The sequence below is a fragment of the Phyllobates terribilis genome, unplaced genomic scaffold, assembly GCF_046119375.1.
Source record: "Phyllobates terribilis strain yellow unplaced genomic scaffold, ASM4611937v1 Scaffold_3__8_contigs__length_932513732, whole genome shotgun sequence".
Classification (NCBI taxonomy): domain Eukaryota; kingdom Metazoa; phylum Chordata; class Amphibia; order Anura; family Dendrobatidae; genus Phyllobates; species Phyllobates terribilis.
This window is the reverse complement of record NW_027362763.1, coordinates 626,263,175-626,285,064: the sequence shown is the minus strand read 5'-3', so window position 1 is coordinate 626,285,064 and position 21,890 is coordinate 626,263,175. Positions and strand designations below refer to the sequence as shown.

The following is a 21,890-nucleotide window of genomic DNA, read 5'->3' as shown; positions in this document are numbered from 1 at the left end:
CTGCATCCTCGCAGATAGTGGTGACAGGGTGCAAAGGATGGATGGCGGGCGGGGGCGGCAGAATGGTGCAGCCCGTGGGCCACTGTTTCAGCCCTTCAGCTGTCTTAGTCCACGGGTCTGACTGGAACAGCCAGAGGGCCAGATGTGGCCCGCACTTTAACCAGGTCTGATCTATCGCATGTTTAGCCTATAATATGACTTTACTCAGGTTAAGTGTATAGAAATATTACCAATAATGTCAGCAGATATACGTACCCAATACGGGGTTGAAAGTAATAATAAATAATCATAATTATTATTCAACACCAAGTAGCAAAGCCAGAATATTTCAGTGGCGCAGTTGCCAACTTAATTTACTATTTTTCTAGACAACTCATCCAAAGTACAACCAGTTTTTACAGACACATTGGAAAATAAATGATTAAGATTTTCAGTTTTTATGTCTACAGCCTATAATATTAATATGAACATATTAACAGCATATACTGTGAGCTGTAAAATGATGAAATTTGCAGTCATCGTATGGTGTACCAGTTTTTACAACGTCTTAAAAAAATTTGATGCACAATAGGCAACCCTGCTCAGTGGGGTTGGACTAGCAATGTTACAATGATGTAGCAAGTTGATTTGTATGTTTTTTAAAATCCCAATTTAATTGATTGTTATATTGACCACTTTGATTCTTCAACAGCTGCAGAAAAGTATTCGAATGTGAAGCTACATTTTGAACACAAATTGACTGACTGCAATGTCGACTCTGGTACATTGGTTTTTCAGGGGTAAGCAGTACATGGTTTCCTATTATCTACATTTCTACAAGGATAACTTAGAGCACCTGTCACCTTTCTGTTTTTTTTTTAAGAAATGTCATACTTTTAAAATAACCAAAGAAAAAAAAAAAAGCCAAATAATGAAATAATGAAACATAAAAACATGAAACAAAACCCAAAAGAGCTTGAAGGAAACGGGAGCATATCAGATGAATATAAAATGAATTTATTTCAATATTCAGTAAAAGTTCACATAGAACGACAAGATAAAAAAGGTGGGGAGGAAGCTATACTTACTGCCTTGTCAAGGTAGAAGGCGGTGTAAAGTATCCTACAATTAGATTACGATATAAGCAGAGTATATCACTAGTGATTCATATAAGGTTCTTGTGCAATATCAATAAATACGAGAATCAATACATGAATACATAAGAAGGTAATAAGTAAAGTGCATATCAAAGAATTCTCATAATGATGAATCACAGATCCAGAAACTATACTGAACACACCATCAGACTTGAGGTCAAGTGAAGGAAAATTCCCACACACTCATATAGTGTACTAATGCTGAATCGAGATATACTACCTGATGTAGACGTGGGTAATATTTTAAAAATAGTATTCTGGAGCACTGCATTTTAAACCGGGACAGAGCTATTTCTAGGGTCCTAATACCTGAAAACCTATTTGTCTGCAGTGGTTTGTATGTATATCCAGTTCTGCCACTAGGAATTTCGGGGCCCGGAAATTTTGACAGTATAGGACCCCGAAATTCCTAGTGAAATTCCTAGAGACTCTCAGGCTCCACCTCAGCTCCGCCTCCACCCCTCCAACCTTCCACAGTCCCACCGCCCATTCTTGGAAAAGCTCCACTTCTGCACTACGTCCTCACCAATCACACATTAACCGTTCCCATCGAACACCAGATCACATACTCAGCCACATGGGCGTACCCACCGTGGGGCAGTGGGGGCAGCTGCCCCCCCTAGAAGCAGGCACGCAAGCCGCACACCAGGGCCGGCGTCAGCACCCGGGCAAATGCCAGGGCCCTGAACAGGCGGGGGGGAGGCCCTCACCGTCAGCACCTGCTCCCCCCCCCGCTTGCTCAGGGCCCCGGCACCCGGCACAATACTTAACCCTCCCCGTGCCTCCGCAGCAGCTCCTGTATCCTCCGCGGCTGCTGCACTGTGACGTCTCAGGTCAGAGGGTGCAGTGACATCTTTACACCGCGCTCTCTCCTGAGCAGTCACAGCGCAGAGCGGGATGAGGCCGGAAACGCTGGAGTCCGGAGCAGCGGCAGCAGGTGAGATGTGAGGTGAGTATTTGATTTTTTTCTATTATATGGAGGCCTGTGGCAATATAAGGGAGGGGGGTGAGGTGGGGGTGTGTGACATCCTGCATGGGGCATTATAAAGGGGGTGACATCCTGCATGGGGCATTATGAGGGAGGGGGGGTGTGACGTCCTGCATGGGGCATTATAAGGAAGGGGGGGTGTCATCCTGCATGGGGCATTATAAGGAAGGGGGGGTGTCATCCTGCATGGGGCATTATAAGGTGGGGTGACATCCTACATGGGGCATTATATGGGGGGGAACAGCCTGCATGGGGCATTATGTGGCGGGAACAGCCTGCGTGGGGCATTATGTGGGGGGGAACAGCCTGCGTGAGGCATTGTGTGGGGATCAGCCTGCATGGAGCGTTATATGGGGGCCAGTATTCTGTATGGAGCGTTATATGTGGGCCAGTATTCTGTATGGAGCGTTATATGGGGGCCAGTAACCTGCATTGAGCGTTATATGGGGGCCAGTATCCTGCATGGAGCATTATATGGGGGCCAGTATTCTGTATGGAGCGTTATATGGGGGCCAGTATTCTGTATGGAGTGTTATATGGGGGCCAGTATCCTGTATGGAGCGTTATATGGGAGCCAGTATTCTGTATGGAGCGTTATATGGGGGCCAGTATTCTGTATGGAGCGTTATATGGGGGCCAGTATCCTGTATGGAGCATTATATAGGAGCCAGTGTTCTGTATGGAGCGTTATATGGGGTCAGTATTCTGTATGGAGCGTTATATGGGGCCAGTATTCTGTATGGAGCATTATATGGGGGCCAGTATTCTGTATGGAGCGTTATATAGGGGCCAGTATCCTGCCTGGAGCGTTATATGGGGGCCAGTATTCTGTATGGCGCGTTATATGGGGGCCAGTATCCTGTATGGAGCATTATATGGGAGCCAGTATTCTGTATGGAGCGTTATATGGGGGGCCAGTATTTTGTATGGAGCGTTATATGGGGGCCAGTATCCTGTATGGAGCATTGTATGGGGGCCAGTATCCTGCATGGAGCGTTATATGGGGGCCAGTATCCTGCATGGAGCGTTATATGGGGGCTAATATCCTGCATGGAGCGTTATATGGGGGCTAGTATTCTGTATGGAGCATTATATGGGGGCCAGTATCCTGCATGGAGCGTTATATGGGGGCCAGTATCCTGCATGGAGCGTTATATGGGGGCCAGTATCCTGCATGGAGCGTTATATGGGGGCCAGTATCCTGCATGGAGCGTTATATGGGGGCCAGTATCCTGTATGGAGCCTTATATGGGGGCCAGTATTCCGTATGGAGCCTTATATGGGGGCCAGTATTCCGTATGGAGCCTTATATGGGGGCCAGTATTCCGTATGGAGCCTTATATGGGGGCCAGTATACTGTGTGGAGCGATTCGCCGGTTTCTGAGCTATTGTGGAATTTACAATAGATATCGGTCATGTAATGTAAGAAGTGAAATCTTTGCATTGTACTATATATATATTTCTCTTCGGTATCTGTGACCATGGCTTGCCCCCCCCCCCCCCTTTGTTTTGATCCTGGGTACGCCCATGCTCAGCCAGCAGCTTTTGTTTGGCCAAAAGATTTTTTAATCCGGCACCAGGACAAGGAGACTCTTCTTGCCAGGCCCTACTCTACTCTAACCTATTAAACATTTCTTAAAAGAGCCAATACTCTTCTTTTAGGTATATTTTATTTATTCCTCTTTAGGGAGTGTGTCACATACATTTTTTTAAACTAATTGTAACCAGATTATAATTTTTTTTTATCTATCTATCTATCTATCTATCTATCTATCTATCTATCTATCTATCTATCTAATCTATATTTCTGATTGCAGATTCCATCAATCATTCCCTTTCCTCCCCAACCAAAATGTAGAAGCTCCTGGAGAATCCAGAGCGCTGCCGCCTGATGTAATTCGGCATTTGGTTTTGCAGCATCGCACAGGATCATCCAGTAGCTTATAAATATTGGTTGGGGGTTGGAAGGGGGGAGGGGACGGAATGATTGCATCATACAATCACGTACTGAAATGTTGGACAAATTAATACATGGACTTAAGTTAGCTACTTACATAGGCAGTGGCAACGCCGCGCCCACCACCCAGTCAAGAAGAATCTATTGGTAGCCTCAGCCTGCTCACCATCGCCACCTCAGCCTGCGATCACCAAATTAATAAATGTAAACAGGGTATTTTATCGCTTATATATTCACTGATTATACACTATTAAGAATATCTTTATTAGTATTCATTAAAAACCTATCAATTCTAGAATATAAATACAAAATACACCTCAAAACATGATAACTCAAAGTGATAATATAAAAAAAAAATCAAGTCGTCAAGCGTAAAGGGGGGACCACCCCATTTAGCAACTAGTCCCCTCAGCAGCCTTCCCTCCCTCATCAGCGTCCCCTCAGCAGTGCAACCCACCACGCGCACACACTTACACTTACCGCCCGCCATTGTCCCCACACGCTGCTGCTCTTCTCCTTATATAGCGTGTTCCATGACCAGGACCATGATGCACCCAGCCGCGGATTAAAGGGACAGTGCTCATTTCCGTCCGTGGGTGCACCATGCGCCGAACTGCTGTCCCTAAGGGCCCGGCAAGCAGAAGCTAAGAGAAGGAGGGCCCCGGGTCATGGGCTTGGGGTCCGAGCTGGCGGGGCCCCCCCTTTTTGCTTCTGGTCACCGGGCTCCATACACAGCAGTAAGGGCAATAATGCCCTGATGGCGGCCCTGTTTGTATCATTAGGAACCAGTCTGTCTATGGTAGACAACAATGAAAAGAAAAATTTACATTATCAGCCTTTCACACAGGCCACTCTGTTAAAGGGGCCGTACGTGATCAGTTGCGGAGTTTCACAGCACTACTCCATCAGCTTTATAGTGGCCACGGCCGTTGCTGCATGTATTCAAATAAGGGTGGATCTACAGCATCCTGCAGCAGCACTCAGTCAAAATGAGACAGCGCTGTACAGGGTTCTGCAGTACTAAGTTCTAGATGACACTACTAGCATCTTTAAGGACATGGGGCAAATTTCAAGGCATATGCCCTTACACACTATAAACAATATAGATATATTTCGCACAAATTACCATAATCCAATGGTTAAATATTAAAGAGAATCTGTCAGCACTTATTTACTATGGAATTTATTAGCAGAATTGGCAGCTTCCTGTGTACATTGTGAATTATGAGCAAGCTGCTAATCAGTGGATGGTAAAATAGACACAATTCATGGAAAGAGTAGTATGTACACCACAATTCAAGTGTATATTTTAAATCACCATTACATATAATGTTATACTCAATACTACTATATTGTGGACTTAATAGGCTCCATCGTCAAATAGACATAGAGAGCACAGGGAAAAAAAAACGAAAAAAGAGGACGCTAAGTGAAGAGGGTTTTTAAGCTTCACATATTATCTGCACTTACCCCTGTTGTGTGCCTAATGAATTATCTGTAATAAATTCATTATAATCTTTTCAAACCTGGAGGCTCTTTTTTCGTCTTTTTTTCCCTGTGCTCTCTAATCAGTGGATGGTGTGGAGTTACACAGTTATGCCTGACTTGAAAACTCACATATACACTGTGTCCAGAATTATTAGGCAAGTTGTATTTTAGAGGATTATTTTTATTATTGATCAACAACTATGTTCTCAATCAACCCAAAAGCTTAATATTTTTGGAAGTTGGAGTGTTTTTTTTTTTAGATTTGGCTATCTTAGGAGGATATCTGTGCAGGTAACTATTACTGTGCAGAATTATTAGGCAACTTAATAAAAACCAAATATAATCCCATCTCACTTGTTTATTTTCACCAGGTAAACCAATATCAGTGCGCAAAATTTAGAAATAAACATTTCTGACATGCAAAAGCAAAAACCAAAAAAATTAGCGATGAATATAGCCACCTTTCTTTATGATGACACAACAGCCTTCCATCCATAGATTCTGTCAGTTGCTTGATCTGTTTTCAATCAACATTGCGTGCAGCAGCGACCACAGCCTCCCAGACACTCTTCCGAGAGGTGTACTGTTTTCCCTCCCTGTAGATCTCACATTTTATTATAGACCACAGGTTCTCTATGGGGTTCAGATCAGGTGAACAAGGGGGCCATGTCATTATTTTTTCTTCTTTTAGACCTTAACTGGCCAGCCACGCTGTGGAGTAGTTGGATGCATGTGATGGAGCATTGTCCTGCATGAAAATCATGTTTTTCTTGAAGATACCGACTTCTTCCTGTACCACTGCTTGAAGAAGTTGTCTTCCAGAAACTGGCAGTAGGTCTGGGAGTTGAGCTTCAGTCCATCCTCAACCCGAAAAGGTCCCACAAGTTCATCTTTGATGATATCATCCCATACCAGTACCCCACCTCCACCTTGCTGGCATCTGAGTCTGAGTGGATCTCTCTGCCCTTTACTGATCCTGCCTCTGGCCCATCAATAGTCACTCTCATTTCATCAGTCCATAAAACCTTTGAAAAATCAGTCTTAAGATATTTCTTGGCCCATTCTTGACGTTTTATCTTATGTTTCTTGTTCAAAGGTGGTCATTTTTCAGCCTTCCTTACCTTGGCCATGTCCCTGAGTATCGCACACCTTGTGCTTTTTGATACTCCAGTAACGTTGCATCTCTGAAATATGTCAAAATGGTGGCGAATGGCATCTTGGCAGCTTCATGCTTGATTTTCCTCAATTCATGGGCAGTTATTTTGCGCCTTTTTTGGCCAACACGATTCTTGCGACCCTGTTGGCTATTTGCCATGAAACGCTTGATTGCTCGGTGATCACTCTTCAAAAGTTTGGAAATTTCAAGACTGCTGCATCCCTCTGCAAGACATCTCACAATTTTGGACTTTTCAGAGCCCATCAAATCTCTCTTCTGACCCATTTTGCCAAAGGAAAGGAAGTTGCTTAATAATTAAGCACACCTTATATAGGGTGCTGATGTCATTAGTCAACACCCCTCCTCATTACAGAGATGCACATCACCAGATTTACTTAATTGGTAGTTGGCTCTCAAGCCTATGCAGCTTGGAGTAGGACAACATGTATAAAAAGTATCATGTGATCAAAATACTCATTTGCCTAATAATTCTGCTCACAGTATACATCTATAATATAACCGTAGATACATCCCTCTGTCCAAAGCCTCTATAGACTGCGCAAGTGTGGCGCGCCTATGCAGTCTGGCTCCAGACAGAAGAAAGCATTTGCCATTACAGGTGAGAGGGAGGAGGACGTGGCCGAGGTGAAGGACTGTGGTGCTGGAGATCGCGGTATGCGGAAGCGCTCACCGCTATCTCCGACGCCATTAGGCTACATACCTCGCTCTCCGGCGAGTCTGGAGGAGGACTGTGGCGCCAAAGTTTTCACCGGTGCAGTGCATAGCGCGATCTCTGGCGCCATTGTGTTGAAGTCAACACTCCTCCAGACTCGCCGGAGAGGGGAAAAGGTGAGTAGGAGTGTATTTATTTATTTTTTTGTATGGAGGGGGGCAGCAAATAACGAGATTGGGAAGCAGGATGGGGGCACAAGATAGGGGCAGCATAAATACCAGGAGAGATAGAGATATAGATATATGCATCACTGTATAGTCCAAAGTCCCTAGGAGAAAAATATGTTCATATTATAGGAGAATATAAATATTAGAGTCCCATAAATTGTAAAGGCGCAAGAATCCCAGAAGCATAGGGATTGCAAAAATCAAGTCAGTTTATTCGTAAAGATATATACAGTCGTGATAATTATACAAATAAATGACTGGAAAAAGGGAGAAGCACAGCTAAAAGAGAGGGATGATGGAATTCATACCCCTATAATAAGAGACAAAAGACCCCACCAGGACTCCCAAGTGAGATAACCTTATAAGGGAAACATGCTGAAGCACTTTATGCACCATAAATGCTCATAAATAATCATTTCATTATACAGTACAGACCAAAGGTTTGGACACACCTCATTTAAAGATTTTTCTGTATCTTCATGACTATGAAAATTGTACATTCACACTGAAGGCATCAAAACTATGAATTAACACATGTGGAATTATATACTATATACTTAACAAAAAAGTGTGAAACAATTGAAAATGTCTTATATTCTAGGTTCTTCAAAGTAGCCACCTTTTGCTTTGATGACTGCTTTGCACACTCTTGGCATTCTCTTGATGAGCTTCAAGAGGTAGTCACCGGAAATGGTCTTCCAACAATCTTGAAGGAGTAGTGACACGCCCTCTGGGCCACGGGGCACCCGGCAGTCGGGCCTCTGGTTGCCGGGGGATATCACGGTGGCTGGCCCGGTCCGTGACCCAGGGCAGTCAGTAAAAAGGGGGAGCTTTATATGGGATTTGGGAAAGTGTTCGTGACGCCACCTGTGGATTGCGGCTAGAGGGAACCGCCGCTGCGGAGCAGTCCTCGGAGCTGGTGTTACGGCAGCAGGGATGGTGTGGCTCTCCACAGGTAGAGCCAGCTCCAGGGCAGCATGGGGTGTAATGGATGGTGGTGCAGGGGAGAGACGGCAGGATGGTCCCGGAGGAAAGACGGACACTCACACGGGGGTAAGCTTCAGTACCTTTACTGGTGATGCTGCAGGCACAGTCCAGGGTACCCCAGGCGAAGGGCGCACTTTTGGACTCTCCCCAGTGAGCGGATATAGGGCCTCCTGATCCGTTGCTTTCTTCTCTAAGCTTCTGACCTGCCTGGAGCTAGGCCTAGCTTGGTTACTGTGTCTCTTGGCACCTGCTGACCTGGTGGTAGGGCCTTCTCTTTGGAGATCACTCTCCCTGGACGCTGGGACCTCCGTGACTCCTAGCCCTGGTACTGTAGCCAGCGTTTGGTGAACCTGGGACCTGTAGTCCTCCAGGGGTTCCGGTGGTTCCTACTGAGTATAAATGTCCCTGTGTAGGCGCGGACCCGGTGTCCGGTATATATATATCGGGGTGAGCCTGGTATGCTCCTCTGCCCACTCACTACTTATTCCTTCTCCTCTCGCCTTCGGCCCACTCGAGGCCCTCACTAAGCCTTCACACGTGCTGTAGGCCTTGGCTCGCCTAAGCACCGCAGCCAGCTCGCTGCCTCTTCACTGCTCTCTGAGCGTCAGCACACTCTCTGCTCAACTCTGAGCTGTGTTCCTCTCTGTCTCTAAACACTAAACTGAAACTGAGCTGCCTGGCTCCACCCTCCCTATATATATATCCCTAACGGGCTCCCTCTGCTGGTTTGTGGTGGTAGGGTGGAGGTGTGTGAATGTGTAAGGGCCTCTTGTGGAGAAGTCCATCCATGCACCCTTCTGGGTTCTGTGGCACCAAAAGCAGCAGGTCGCCACAGTAGCCAGAGATGCTTAACACTTGTTGGCCCTTTTGCCTTCACTCTGCAGTCCAGCTCACCCCAAACCATCTAGATTGGGCATTTCAACATCCCCACTGACACTTACCAGTCAGCAGCATCCAAACTCCTGTCGCTTACTTCATCTTTTGGACTTACTCAGTGGTCCTCCTCAGCCACCCACACAGATGGACAAACACCAGACCTTATCTTCACCCAACTCAGCTCCCTATCTAACCTCACAACCGCCCTCCTACCCCTATCTGGCCACCATCTACTCACGTTCTCACCCCTTTCCTCCTCACCTGTCACCCGTGTCCAGCAACTAGCACACCCCCGCAGAAACCTTGCACATCTAGACACTCTCTAACTCTATTCTACCACTGACATCCATATCTTCACTCCAGGCTACGACACAAACAGTGCCACTGCGTTCTACAATGCCACTCTTGCATCAACTATTGACTTGGTCATCCCTCTTGTGCATTGCAGAGCGCGATGAATCAATAGACAACCCTGGCACAATAACCTCACTAAAAGCTTCGGCAAGGATCCAGGGTTGCGGAGCGGCGTTGGAAGAAAACAAATTCGCAATATAACTTCACTGCATTCAAACAAGCAACACTCGCATTCAAATCAGCCCTCACCTCTGTTAAACAGGCCTACTTAACAACCCTCATATCTTCCTTATCCTACAACACCAAACAGTTAGTCAACACTTTTAACTCCCTCCTCCACCCTCCACTGCCCCCTTTGACCTTCCTCATCTCTGCTGAGGAGTTTATCACTCACTTCAAAAACAAGATTGACCAAACAAGGCAAGTCTTTACTGTCCGACCACCACAACCTCTTTGTTTTCCAGATCATTGCCCTTCCCCCATAACCTCCCTCTCCAACATCACTGAAGGAGACCTTACTCGTCTCCTCTCCAAATTGCACCTCACCACTTGGGCACTCGTTCCCATCCCACCTCCTCCCCAACCTCACCCCCACACTCATCCCATCCCTAACCCATCTCTTCAACTGATCACTAACTTCGGGTACCTTCCCCTCTGCCTTCAAACATGCCACAATCACGCCCATCTTCAAAAAGCCATCCCGCGAGCCAACCGCTTTATCCACCTATTACCCCATATCGCTGCTCCCATTTGCCTCCATACTGAACTTTCCTCTCACTTCTCATCTAACTCCCTCTTCGACAACCAACAATCTGGCTTCTGCTCCCACCATTCCACTGAAACTGCCCTTACAAAATTTACTAATGACTTATTACAACCAAAGCTAACAGACAATTCTCTATCCTCCTCCTTCTTGACCTGTCTTGTGCCTACGACAGAGTTGACCACTGCCTGCTGCTACAGATCCTCTCTTCCTTTGGCGTCAAAAATCTTGCCCTATCCTGGATCTCCTCATACCTTTCTAACCGCACAATTAGCGTCTCCCACTCCCACACTACCTACTCATCCTGCCCTCTCTCTGTTGGAGTCCCTCAAGAATTTGTCCTAGGACCCCTACTCTTCTCAATCTATACCCTTGGCCTGGGACAGCTCATAATGTCCCATGGCTTCCAGTACCATCTGTACACTGATGACACTCAGATCTACCTCTCTGGCACAGACGTCACCTCTCTGCTGTCCAGAATTCCAGCATGTCTATCAGCCATATCCTCCTTCTTCTCCTCTTCTCGCTTCCTCAAGCTCAATGTGGACAAATCTGAACTCATCATTTTTCCTCCATCTCGCGTATCTTCCCCACCTGATTTTTCTACCAGACAGCTATGGGTTCTATCTTAACCAATACGACCAATATACTCCTCAACAATTTGTTGTAAACAGCCAGAGTATTTTAAAACTTAACCTTTAATGAGATATAATAAAACATAAATCACATAATAAAGTGCTCATAGTGTCAGTGCTTATTAAAAAAGTCACGATCTCACCCAGGACTTGTAGTTTCAGATGAATCCAAGGTACGAAAACAGGTCAGCCAAAATGCAGCAATACCAACAAAAAAAAATGCTGGAATACAGAGCCTTTTTGGCTCTTTTCTGTTTTTCCGATGTATGGATGGACGTTTTCTCCTCCTTTATTAAATACAAGTACACTCCCCTGATGAGGCCTCGCCATTGAGGCAGAAACACGTTGGGAGGGCTGTTTTTTTCTTGGGATTAATTTATTTAATACAGGCTACACTTGGGTACTGCTCTTGTGAGAGCGGGAGACAAACAGGGTACAACAGGGTTCATTGAGAACATTGATCTGTATTCCTGCATTTTGGCTGACCTATGTGATTTATGTTTTATTATATCTTATTAAAGGTTAATTTTTAAAATACTCTGGCTGTTCCCACTTGATCTTTCTATCACAAAAAATTGGGCAGCACGGTGGCTCAGTGGTTAGCACTGCAGCCTTGCAGTGCTGGGGTCCTGGGTTCAAATCCCACCAAGGACAACATCTGCAAGGAGTTTGTATGTTCTCTCCGTGTTTGCGTGGGTTTCCAACAGGTCCTCCAACACTCCAAAGATATACTGATAGGGAATGTAGATTGTGAGCCCCAATGGGGACAATGCCCATAATGTCTGTAAATTGTCTGAATTGTAAAGCGCTGCGGAATATGTTGGCACTATATAAATAAAAAGATTATTATTATTATTATTTTAACATCATGCTTTCCCTTGTACCAGCAATCCGCTACCTCGGAGTAACCCTTGACTCTGCCCTGTCCTTTACAGCCTGCCATGACTTCACTGCCACCTCAATACCACTGGAGCTACTGCAACCCCCCGCCCAACCTTCTGTCTCCTTCCCTACTATCCTGCAGAGTGTAAGCAACAAGTGTAGGATCCTCTTCCCTCTGTACCAGTCTATCATTGTTAGTTTCTTTACTGTAAGTGATATCAGTATTTTGTATCTAACCCCTTCTCATGTACAGCACCATGGAATCAATGGCGCTATATAAATAATAATAATATACAATGTATCTGCAGAATGTAAGCCCACAGGGGCAGGGTCCTCCTCCCTCTGTACCCGTCTATCATTGTTAGTTCTTTACTGTAAGTGATATCTGTATCTGGTATGTAACCCCTTCTCATGTACAGCGCCATGGCATCAATGGAGCTATATAAATAATAATAATATACAATGTATCTGTAGAATGTAAGCCCGCAGGGGCAGGGTCCTCCTCCCTCTGTACCCGTCTATCATTGTTAGTTCTTTACTGTAAGTGATATCTGTATCTGGTATGTAACCTCTTCTTATGTACAGCACCATGGAATCAATGGTGCTATATAAATAATAATAATATACAATGTATCTGTAGACTGTAAGCCCGCAGGGGCAGGGTCCTCCTCCCTCTGTACCCGTCTATCATTGTTAGTTCTTTACTGTAAGTGATATCTGTATCTGGTATGTAACCCCTTCTCATGTACAGCGCCATGGCATCAATGGAGCTATATAAATAATAATAATATACAATGTATCTGTAGAATGTAAGCCCGCAGGGGCAGGGTCCTCCTCCCTCTGTACCCGTCTATCATTGTTAGTTCTTTACTGTAAGTGATATCTGTATCTGGTATGTAACCTCTTCTTATGTACAGCACCATGGAATCAATGGTGCTATATAAATAATAATAATATACAATGTATCTGTAGACTGTAAGCCCGCAGGGGCAGGGTCCTCCTCCCTCTGTACCCGTCTATCATTGTTAGTTCTTTACTGTAAGTGATATCTGTATCTGGTATGTAACCTCTTCTTATGTACAGCACCATGGAATCAATGGTGCTATATAAATAATAATAATATACAATGTGTCTGTAGAATGTAAGCCCACAGGGGCAGGGTCCTCCTCCCTCTGTATCCGTCTATCATTGTTAGTTCTTTACTGTAAGTGATATCTGTATCTGGTATGTAACCTCTTCTCATGTACAGCGCCATGGAATCAATGGTGCTATATAAATAATAATAATATACAATGTATCTGTAGAATGTAAGCCTGCAGGGGCAGGGTCCTCCTCCCTCTGTACCCGTCTATCATTGTTAGTTCTTTACTGTAAGTGATATCTGTATCTGGTATGTAACCTCTTCTCATGTACAGCGCCATGGAATCAATGGCTCTATATAAATAATAATAATATATAATGTATCTGTAGAATGTAAGCCTGCAGGGGCAGGGTCCTCCTCCCTCTGTACCCGTCTATCATTGTTAGTTCTTTACTGTAAGTGATATCTGTATCTGGTATGTAACCTCTTCTTATGTACAGCACCATGGAATCAATGGTGCTATATGAATAATAATAATATACAATGTATCTGTAGACTGTAAGCCCGCAGGGGCAGGGTCCTCCTCCCTCTGTACCCGTCTATCATTGTTAGTTCTTTACTGTAAGTGATATCTGTATCTGGTATGTAACCCCTTCTCATGTACAGCACCATGGAATCAATGGCACTATATAAATAATAATATACAATGTATCTGTAGAATGTAAGCCTGCAGGGGCAGGGTCCTCCTCCCTCTGTACCCGTCTATCATTGTTAGTTCTTTACTGTAAGTGATAGCTGTATCTGGTAGGTAACCCCTTCTCATGTACAGCGCCATGCAATCAATGGTGCTATATAAATAATAATAATATACAATGTATCTGTAGAATGTAAGCCCGCAGGGGCAGGGTCCTCCTCCCTCTGTACCCGTCTATCATTGTTAGTTCTTTACTGTAAGTGATATCTGTATCTGGTAGGTAACCCCTTCTCATGTACAGCGCCATGGAATCAATGGCGCTATATAAATAATAATAATAATCAAATCCTCTGGTGGGCTTAATGTTCTTCAGTCTGACACTGCTTCTCGGTGAGAGTTGTATTTCACCTCAACCATATGCTTTAGCTCAGTGAAAGGACTGTCATAGAGGGAAACCGTATCTACTCTGGGTGTCATTTCTCCCAGGAAGTCCTCTAATGCAGCTTGTTGCAGAAGCAATGGCAGCCCGTCCAACATCAGCTCACACAAAGATCTTTCTTTAAGCCTTGAATTTCATGACTACAGAGTTTGGAAATGCCACAAAAAAGGTCTATTACGGTTAATGGCCGCTAGACAAGAAGAGATTCTGACAAATAAATAGAATAAAAAAGAATATGTTTTATTGATGTAAATATAAAATAGGAAAACTTTAAAATGAGGCAAGGGAAACCTCCAAAAACAGGGAGTGGACACACACAAGGTGCACTGCGTATGCAATAGAAGGTAAATAATGCAGATAAGATCTATACACCAGGATAACGCTCTTAAAGAAAATATATAAATGACCAGTGTAATGGTCAAGGGATTCTATAGCTCAAATATAGCGCCAGTGCGACCTAAAGAGCTAATTCATGGTGCATACATGATTAAACAGTGAATCCCAGGTCTCAAACTGACAGCTGCTAGGGGCCCCAAATACCACTGTATAAATGCAGTAACAGGTGTAGCCACATACATCACCTAGTGTGTGAAAATTGGCACCTGTATAAATAAATATGGGGAGTCAAGAGTTATGCAGACATATAGGCAATGGAGAGAGAACCTAGGTGTATGGTAGGCTGCAGGGGGCATAAAGCAAGAAACGTTACTACCTGGGAGTGAAGATGCTGCAACGCAGATGACCGAGGAGGGGGTCCTTCCCACACCCGACGGATGCCGTTTCGCACCGTAGCTTGTCTTTTTTATTCTATTTATTAGTCAGAATCTCTTCTTGTCTAGCGGCCATTAACCGCAATAGACCTTTTTTGTGGTATTCAGTTTTGAAGTTGTCTGACTTTATGCCTCTTGGACTCCTTTTGCATTAATAGAGTTTGGAAATGGCCTGATCAGTAATGCATTTTGAGAAATAACGTGAATAAGCAAATCCACGGTTTAGGCTACTGAAGGTCATCATTAAGCGAAACTACTACAGCTTTACCACAAACTGAAAGAGGGGTATCAAGACTTCCAAGAGAGCCAACACTTCTCTGTCCTCACCAAGAGGACGACTGTCCATGTTCTCCTCCTCCTTATTATCACCCAATCCGCATTGAGATGAGGCTCGGCTGTGTAGCATCACCCTGTATAGTTGTATGCAATGCAATGCGTCCTCTTAAATTGTGAGCAGCGAGCATTTTAGTAGACAGAGAAGCGGGATGGTGATGCTAATTATGGCATCATCGCCGCTCACCATCTTGGTCGAGTCCTGAAAGTTTTGGAGGACAGCACAGATGTCAAACCTCCATGCCCACTCATCAGTTCTTATGTGTGGAGGCTGACTTGAATTTCAACAGGCGTGTTGAAGCTGGTACTCAACAACTGCCCTCTGCTGCTCAAAAATCTTTCCCAACATCTGCAACTTTGATTTCCAACGTGTGGTCACATCACACACCAGTCAGTGAGCTGGAATCTGCAAACACTGCTGAAGCATTGCAGGGTGGCAGAAGCTGTACCTGACTTCCTGAAATGGGCACACACGTGGCGTACGTTCATAAGCAGCTCTGGCAGATCCTGGTAGGTTTTGAGAAAGCACTGAACCACTAAGTTGAGCACATTTAGTGCTCTCTCATCACTAATGGGTACCCCTGTATGGAGAATAATGTCAGCACCTAAGAATTAAATGATGAAATGTAGCCTGCTTTATATACCATGGTACTAAAAAAAACTATTTGGATTATATCAAGTGTACCCCTGTGACAACAATATCTGCATCAAAGAATTAATTTCACTAGAGTAGAACTATTAGAATAGGGACCAACAACACTTTACATAGTGTTCACATTTCAAAAAATTAAGGCCTCACACCACCATTTCTGTGGCCAACAGATTGGAGATGGTGGAGTTCAATCTCTTAGCTTTGTCATGTGTAGGAAGAAACAATCTTTTACGTGACCACAGCTACTGGACCGAGGGCTGGCTTCAGTGCTAAGAGAGGGCGAAGTACGTTGAACCAGACAAACAGCTGGGCCGTGAGTGAGATGCAGGCGTAGATGTTACGATGGATTGATAAAGTTGTGAGGGCTCATTCTCAGTCAAAAACAGCAGGCATGTGCGCTTCCATTACAGCGGATGGGCTCTCACTCAGCCTGACTGGAGCAGTTAAAGAACTGGAGGTTCTATGGTGGGAGACATGTGTGACAATACTTGGCAAGGTAATAGAGGAGGAGGAAGAAGCAGCAGATGCAGTTGATGGGGTGGCTGATGGTTTTTGAGGTCGGTATTTTATCGCAGTGAGATTGCTAGAGTAACACATGTTCATTGCGCATGTGAAGGTTCATGCATGTAGTAGTCAAATTATTGCACTTTTTCCCTTTTCTACGTCTTTTTTTGCAAACTTTGTAACGTGAGTTGGCTCATCCTTTGCAGTGTCAAAAAAGGCCCAGGCTAGACAACCCTTGCCGCTCCTAAGAGCTGCAGACCCGCAAACGGTGCTGGTCACTGCCACAGTTGTGGCTAAGGATGCAGTGCTCGTCGCGGTTGCATCACTCCATGTCTGCTCCTTAGGACGCAATTTAACCTCCCCGTCTTCTTCCTCCTCCACCTCTTTAGATGAGCTACTCAGCTGCGTGCCTCTAGGTTCATACCAAGTGGTATCTCAGTTCGAAATTGTTTGGAGCATATCTTGTATGTTATACAGGCCTCATCCACACTAAAAAAAATTCTCTATTCTGTTACTAACGTGATACAGTAGGGGAGATCTCAGTTTTAAATTGTTTGGAGCATATTTTGTATGTTATATAGGCCTTATCCACACTAAAAAATAATTTTTTCTCTTACTAATATGATACAGTAAGGGACATATCAGGGTGCCAAAGGAGGGTGGATTACTGTGATCGAGAGGGGGGCTGGTGATACCAGACAAACTGTTAGTGAAGGTGCAAGAGCCGAGGAACAAATGGAGGAAGAGGTGATGGGCGAGCAAGTGTCAGAAGATGAAGAGGATAATCATCCCCTCTCTCTTGTTCGTGGTTGGCGGGAGGGGATGGAGGAAACAAGCATAAGAGTTACCCAGCCACCAACACAGCATGGGCTTGGACCTCATGGAAGAGCCCAAGATATGAGTGCCTTCTTGCTGCACTATCTGCAAAATGATCACTGTATAGTTATGATTCGAAATAGTGCTAACTACTTGGTTGCCACTCTGATCCACATTATAAGAGTAAATTTTGCCAGATGCTTCCCACCCTGGAAAGGGACCTGCTAATGCTGGAGTATCGAAACCAGCTTTTACACAAACTTAAGAGAGGTTTTCCCCAAGACAGCAGTGAGGTACACAGTGTGCATCGCAGCTCTACACTTCCAACCTCTGGCACGTCAATTTGTCAACGCCAAAATATTAGCAGCAGCAGTAGCAGTGTAAGCAGCAGAAGCAATTCCTGAGAGTCCTTTCACATATTTTCTAGACCAGCTCACGCACCAGCATAACAGAGTACAAGTCTGAGACGTGGTGAACGACTGGAGAGGATGGTGCAGGAGTATCTAGAACTCCAATATCAATACCATCAGGGAGGGTTTGGACCCTTTGACATTTTGGTCTTCAAAAATGGATGAGTGGCTTGAGCTCGCCTGTCATGCCTTGGAGGTTTTATCATGCCCAGCAGCCAGCATTCTCTCATAATGTGTCTTCAGCGCTGCTGGTGGTGTCATGATGGATAAGTGCAGTCGGCTGTCCCCTGAAAGTGTAGACCGCCTAAGTTTCATCAAGATGAACAAATCATGGATCTCCAAGGACTTTTCACCCCAATCGCAGACTGTAAAGACTAGGTGATGCTGTAGTTTTAAGTGTGCTGCACTGATCTCGAGGAATTGCACTCTGATATGTTTAGTGTGGTTTATGTGCCTGCTGTTAGTAAGCAGATGTTAACACTAATTTTTGTAAATGAGAACACTCCTGGTTGGATCTCGAACTGTTGGGTTAGCTGTAGTGGAAGAGGTGTCATTTCTCATTATAATAGTTATACTCTAGTGAAATATGTCACTCACAGTGTGGGAAAGATTAAATGCAACACGAAGAGATGAGGAGAAGGAAGCCCAGACACTAGGGAAAGGGGGAGTGGAGACCCCTAGGCAGATCTAAGAACACCCTGCCTCCCCTACTGTCCTTATATTGGTTCCACACCAATCGCCGAGCAGGTATTTAAGTCCTATATATCCCTAGAGCTAGGCCCTGGATAGGGAACGGGGGGATGAGCACTGGTCAGTCCCCACTATAAACTAACGACAACAAGGGAGACCAACAAAATGGGAGAAACTTAGCTTAAGCAGACTCCAGACAGTTAACACAAAACATCCTCCAAGGGCACCAGAGAGGAAGTAAGCCAACTGCTAAAGCTCCAAGCCTTCACAAGCGAAAATAAAAATATCACCAGCGACTCCCTGAAGCAGACTGAGAGTTTATAAATACCCATGTCAAGGTGTGTCAGAGGGGGTTGCTGCTAGGTCCAAAAGTCAGAAGGATTAAGAAAGCATATGCAAAGCCAAAAGCAGAGACCTTGGGCAGCCAGATGCAGAGCGACTGTCTGTTGCATCTGACACACCTGTGACAGTACCCCACCTTCTACGAGTGGCCTCCGGACACCTAGGACCAGGTTTCTCAGGATGAAATGAACGAACCAGCCTGGGAGCATTCACCTTTGGTGCTGAAACCCACATCCTTTCCTCTGGACCATAACCCTTCCAGTGCACCAAGTATTGTAGGGAACAACGTTAGAAACGAGAATCTACAATCCTCGAAATCTGAAACAACTGATTACCATCAACCATTATTGTGGGCTGCGATAGGGGTGAGGACTCAAGAGATTCCACATATTTCTTGAGCAGAGACCTGTGAAAGACATCATGGTTCTTAAGAGCCTAAAGTAACTCAAGATGAAACTCTGCTGGGTTTATGACGGCGATTATTTTATAGGGACCAATAAATCTAGGTCCCAGCTTCCAAGAAGGAACCTTCAACTTGATATTCCTAGTAGACAACCACACAAAGTCATTAGCATTCAGGTCCGAACCTGGTGAGCGTTTTCTGTCAGCTATACGTTTGTACCTGTGTCCCGTGATCTTCAAATTACTCAGAACCCTCCGCCACACAGAGGAGAGCCATGAAGCAAAACGTTCCTCCTCATGAACCTCCGAAGCCCCTATTCCACTAAAAGTACCAAACTGTAGATTGTAACTGTATGCACCAAAGAACGGTGACCTACCAATAGATTCTTGACAATGATTAATAGCAAATTCTGCCAGCTGTAAGTAGGATGCCCAATCCTCCTGATTTTCGGAAACAAAACACCTGAGATAATTCTGATTAATGCACTCGGTCTGTCCATTCATCTGAGGATGGAAGGCAGAGAAAAAGGACAGCTACACCCCCAGTCGAGAACAGAACACTTTCCAGAATGTGGAAACAAACTGGGTCCCCCGATCTGACACCACATCAGAGGGAACCCCGTGAAGCTTCACAATCTCTGTTATAAACAACTGAGCAAGAGTCTTGGCATTCGGAAGTGCCGGTACTGCGACAAAGTGAACTATTTTACTGAATCTACAACCACCAAAACCACAGTTTTGCCTGCAGATACCAGTAGGTCAGTAATAAAATCCATGGACAAGTGCGTCCATATCCTTCTAGGAATAGGTAGCGGAAGAAGAGTACCAGATAGATGGGTATGCAATACTTTCGAACGAGTGTAAATACTATTAGCAGATATATGTTTAACCACATCCCGATGCAACCCCGGCCACCAAAAACAACAAGAAAGTAAGTCCGCAGTTGCCTTACCACCTGGATGACCAGCAAGCTCAGAGTTGTGATGTTCCTTAATTACTTTGCGGTGCAGATAAGATGGTACAAATAACCTTCCTGAAGGGCAGCAGGCAGGGGCGTCCCCCTGGGACTCCAACACCTTACCCTCCAGTTCAGGGTGCAATGCCAAAATGACTTCCCCCTTCTGTAATATCGGGGCAGGGTTCTCATGGTCGCCACCACCAGGCAAGCTCCAGGACAAAGCATCAGCCTTGACATTTTTGACCCCTAGACGAAAAGTGACAACAAAATTGAACCTAGTAAAAAATAGGGACCATCTAGCTTTCCTAGGGTTGAGATGTTTTGCTAACTGAAAATGTAACAGATTATTATGGTCAGTGATAAAAGTAATGCCAATTTAATTGGCAAAAGCTCCGTATTACCCACGTCATAATATCTCTCAGCTGAAAATAATTTCTTAGAAAAGAAAGCGCATGCATGTCATTTACCAGGGGACAGACCCCGAGACATCACAGCTCCAACCCCCACCTCAGACGCATCAACTTCCACAATAAAGGATTGGGAAACATCAGGTTTAGTATAGGTGCTGTGGCAAAATAGCTCTTTAGGGAGGAAAAAGCCTACAGGGCGGCAGCCGACCATTTGGGAAAATCATACCCTTTCCTTGTCATGTCAGTAAGGGGTTTCACAATTACTGAATAAGTTTGGATGGATTTCCAGTAAAAATTTGTAAAGCCCAGAAAACATTGTAGAGGCTTCAGGTTCTCGGGACGGTCCCAATCAAGGACAGCATGAATCTTCTCCGGATCCATCTGAAAACCCGAAGATGACAATAGGTACCCCAAAAACTGCATCTCCTGGACGGCAAAAACACATTTTTCTAGTTTGGCATATAGTTTGTTATCCCTTAACATCTGAAGCACCTGTCTAACATGCCCCCGATGTGTCTCAAAATCAGGTGAGTAAACCAAAATATCATCCCGATAGACCACCACAAACCTGCCCACCGAGTGCTGGAAAATATCATGACTCGAGTATTGTAGAGGCCTTCTGCTTACCCCTTATCTGTATTCAACCCCTTACCCTCAAAAAACCCCTCCCTTTTCCAAATAAAGACCAAGACCAAGTGTTCGATTAAATTGGCCAACTTGGCCTTTATAACAAACGCACAAATAATAATAACATTTTGGCAGACGGAGGTTCTTTGAGCTCCAAATGCCTGGCATTACCCGGTTGAAAACTTCCCGGCGTTCCCCCCAGTGGCAACCACCAGCTCAAGGACACCTTCGTCACCGGAAACCGTCATTATACCACCGACTCCTCAGGGACCCCACTCTGAAGAGTCCCAAAACTCCGCCAGGCCACTCTCCAATTCCCAAACACAACTGGAGGGTGCCATCTACTTGATGTACAAACCCCCCTCAGTGACCCGGATCCCAATCAGGAAGGGAAAGGCCCATTCACTGACCTAAAGTTAAAAAGTACAAAAATGCCCCCTTCACAAAATGAACTGAGCCCGATCGACTTTTTCCTGAACATGGTTACTAAAGACCTGAGAGATCTGGGGAGGCAATCAGGTTGGGGGCAATATAATTTTACACATCGTGGGATGCTAGCACTGAAATCCCTTGAGAATGATCATTCCATCACCATTAAGCCGTCAGACAAAGGCGGCAATGTGGTGATTATGGACACCAG

At 44.9% G+C, this 21,890-nt stretch overlaps 1 protein-coding gene across 3 annotated transcripts in view; it reads left to right on the top strand.

Annotated features, from left to right (window-relative positions):
- The window catches only part of KMO (kynurenine 3-monooxygenase), a 1,041,428-nt gene that overhangs the window by 513,141 nt on the left and 506,397 nt on the right, over positions 1-21,890 (top strand). For all 3 annotated transcript variants that reach the window (XM_073673271.1, XM_073673270.1, XM_073673272.1), the window contains one exon: positions 692-779. In XM_073673271.1, the coding sequence (XP_073529372.1) occupies positions 692-779 (88 nt within the window). The remainder of the gene's footprint in view (positions 1-691; positions 780-21,890) is intronic.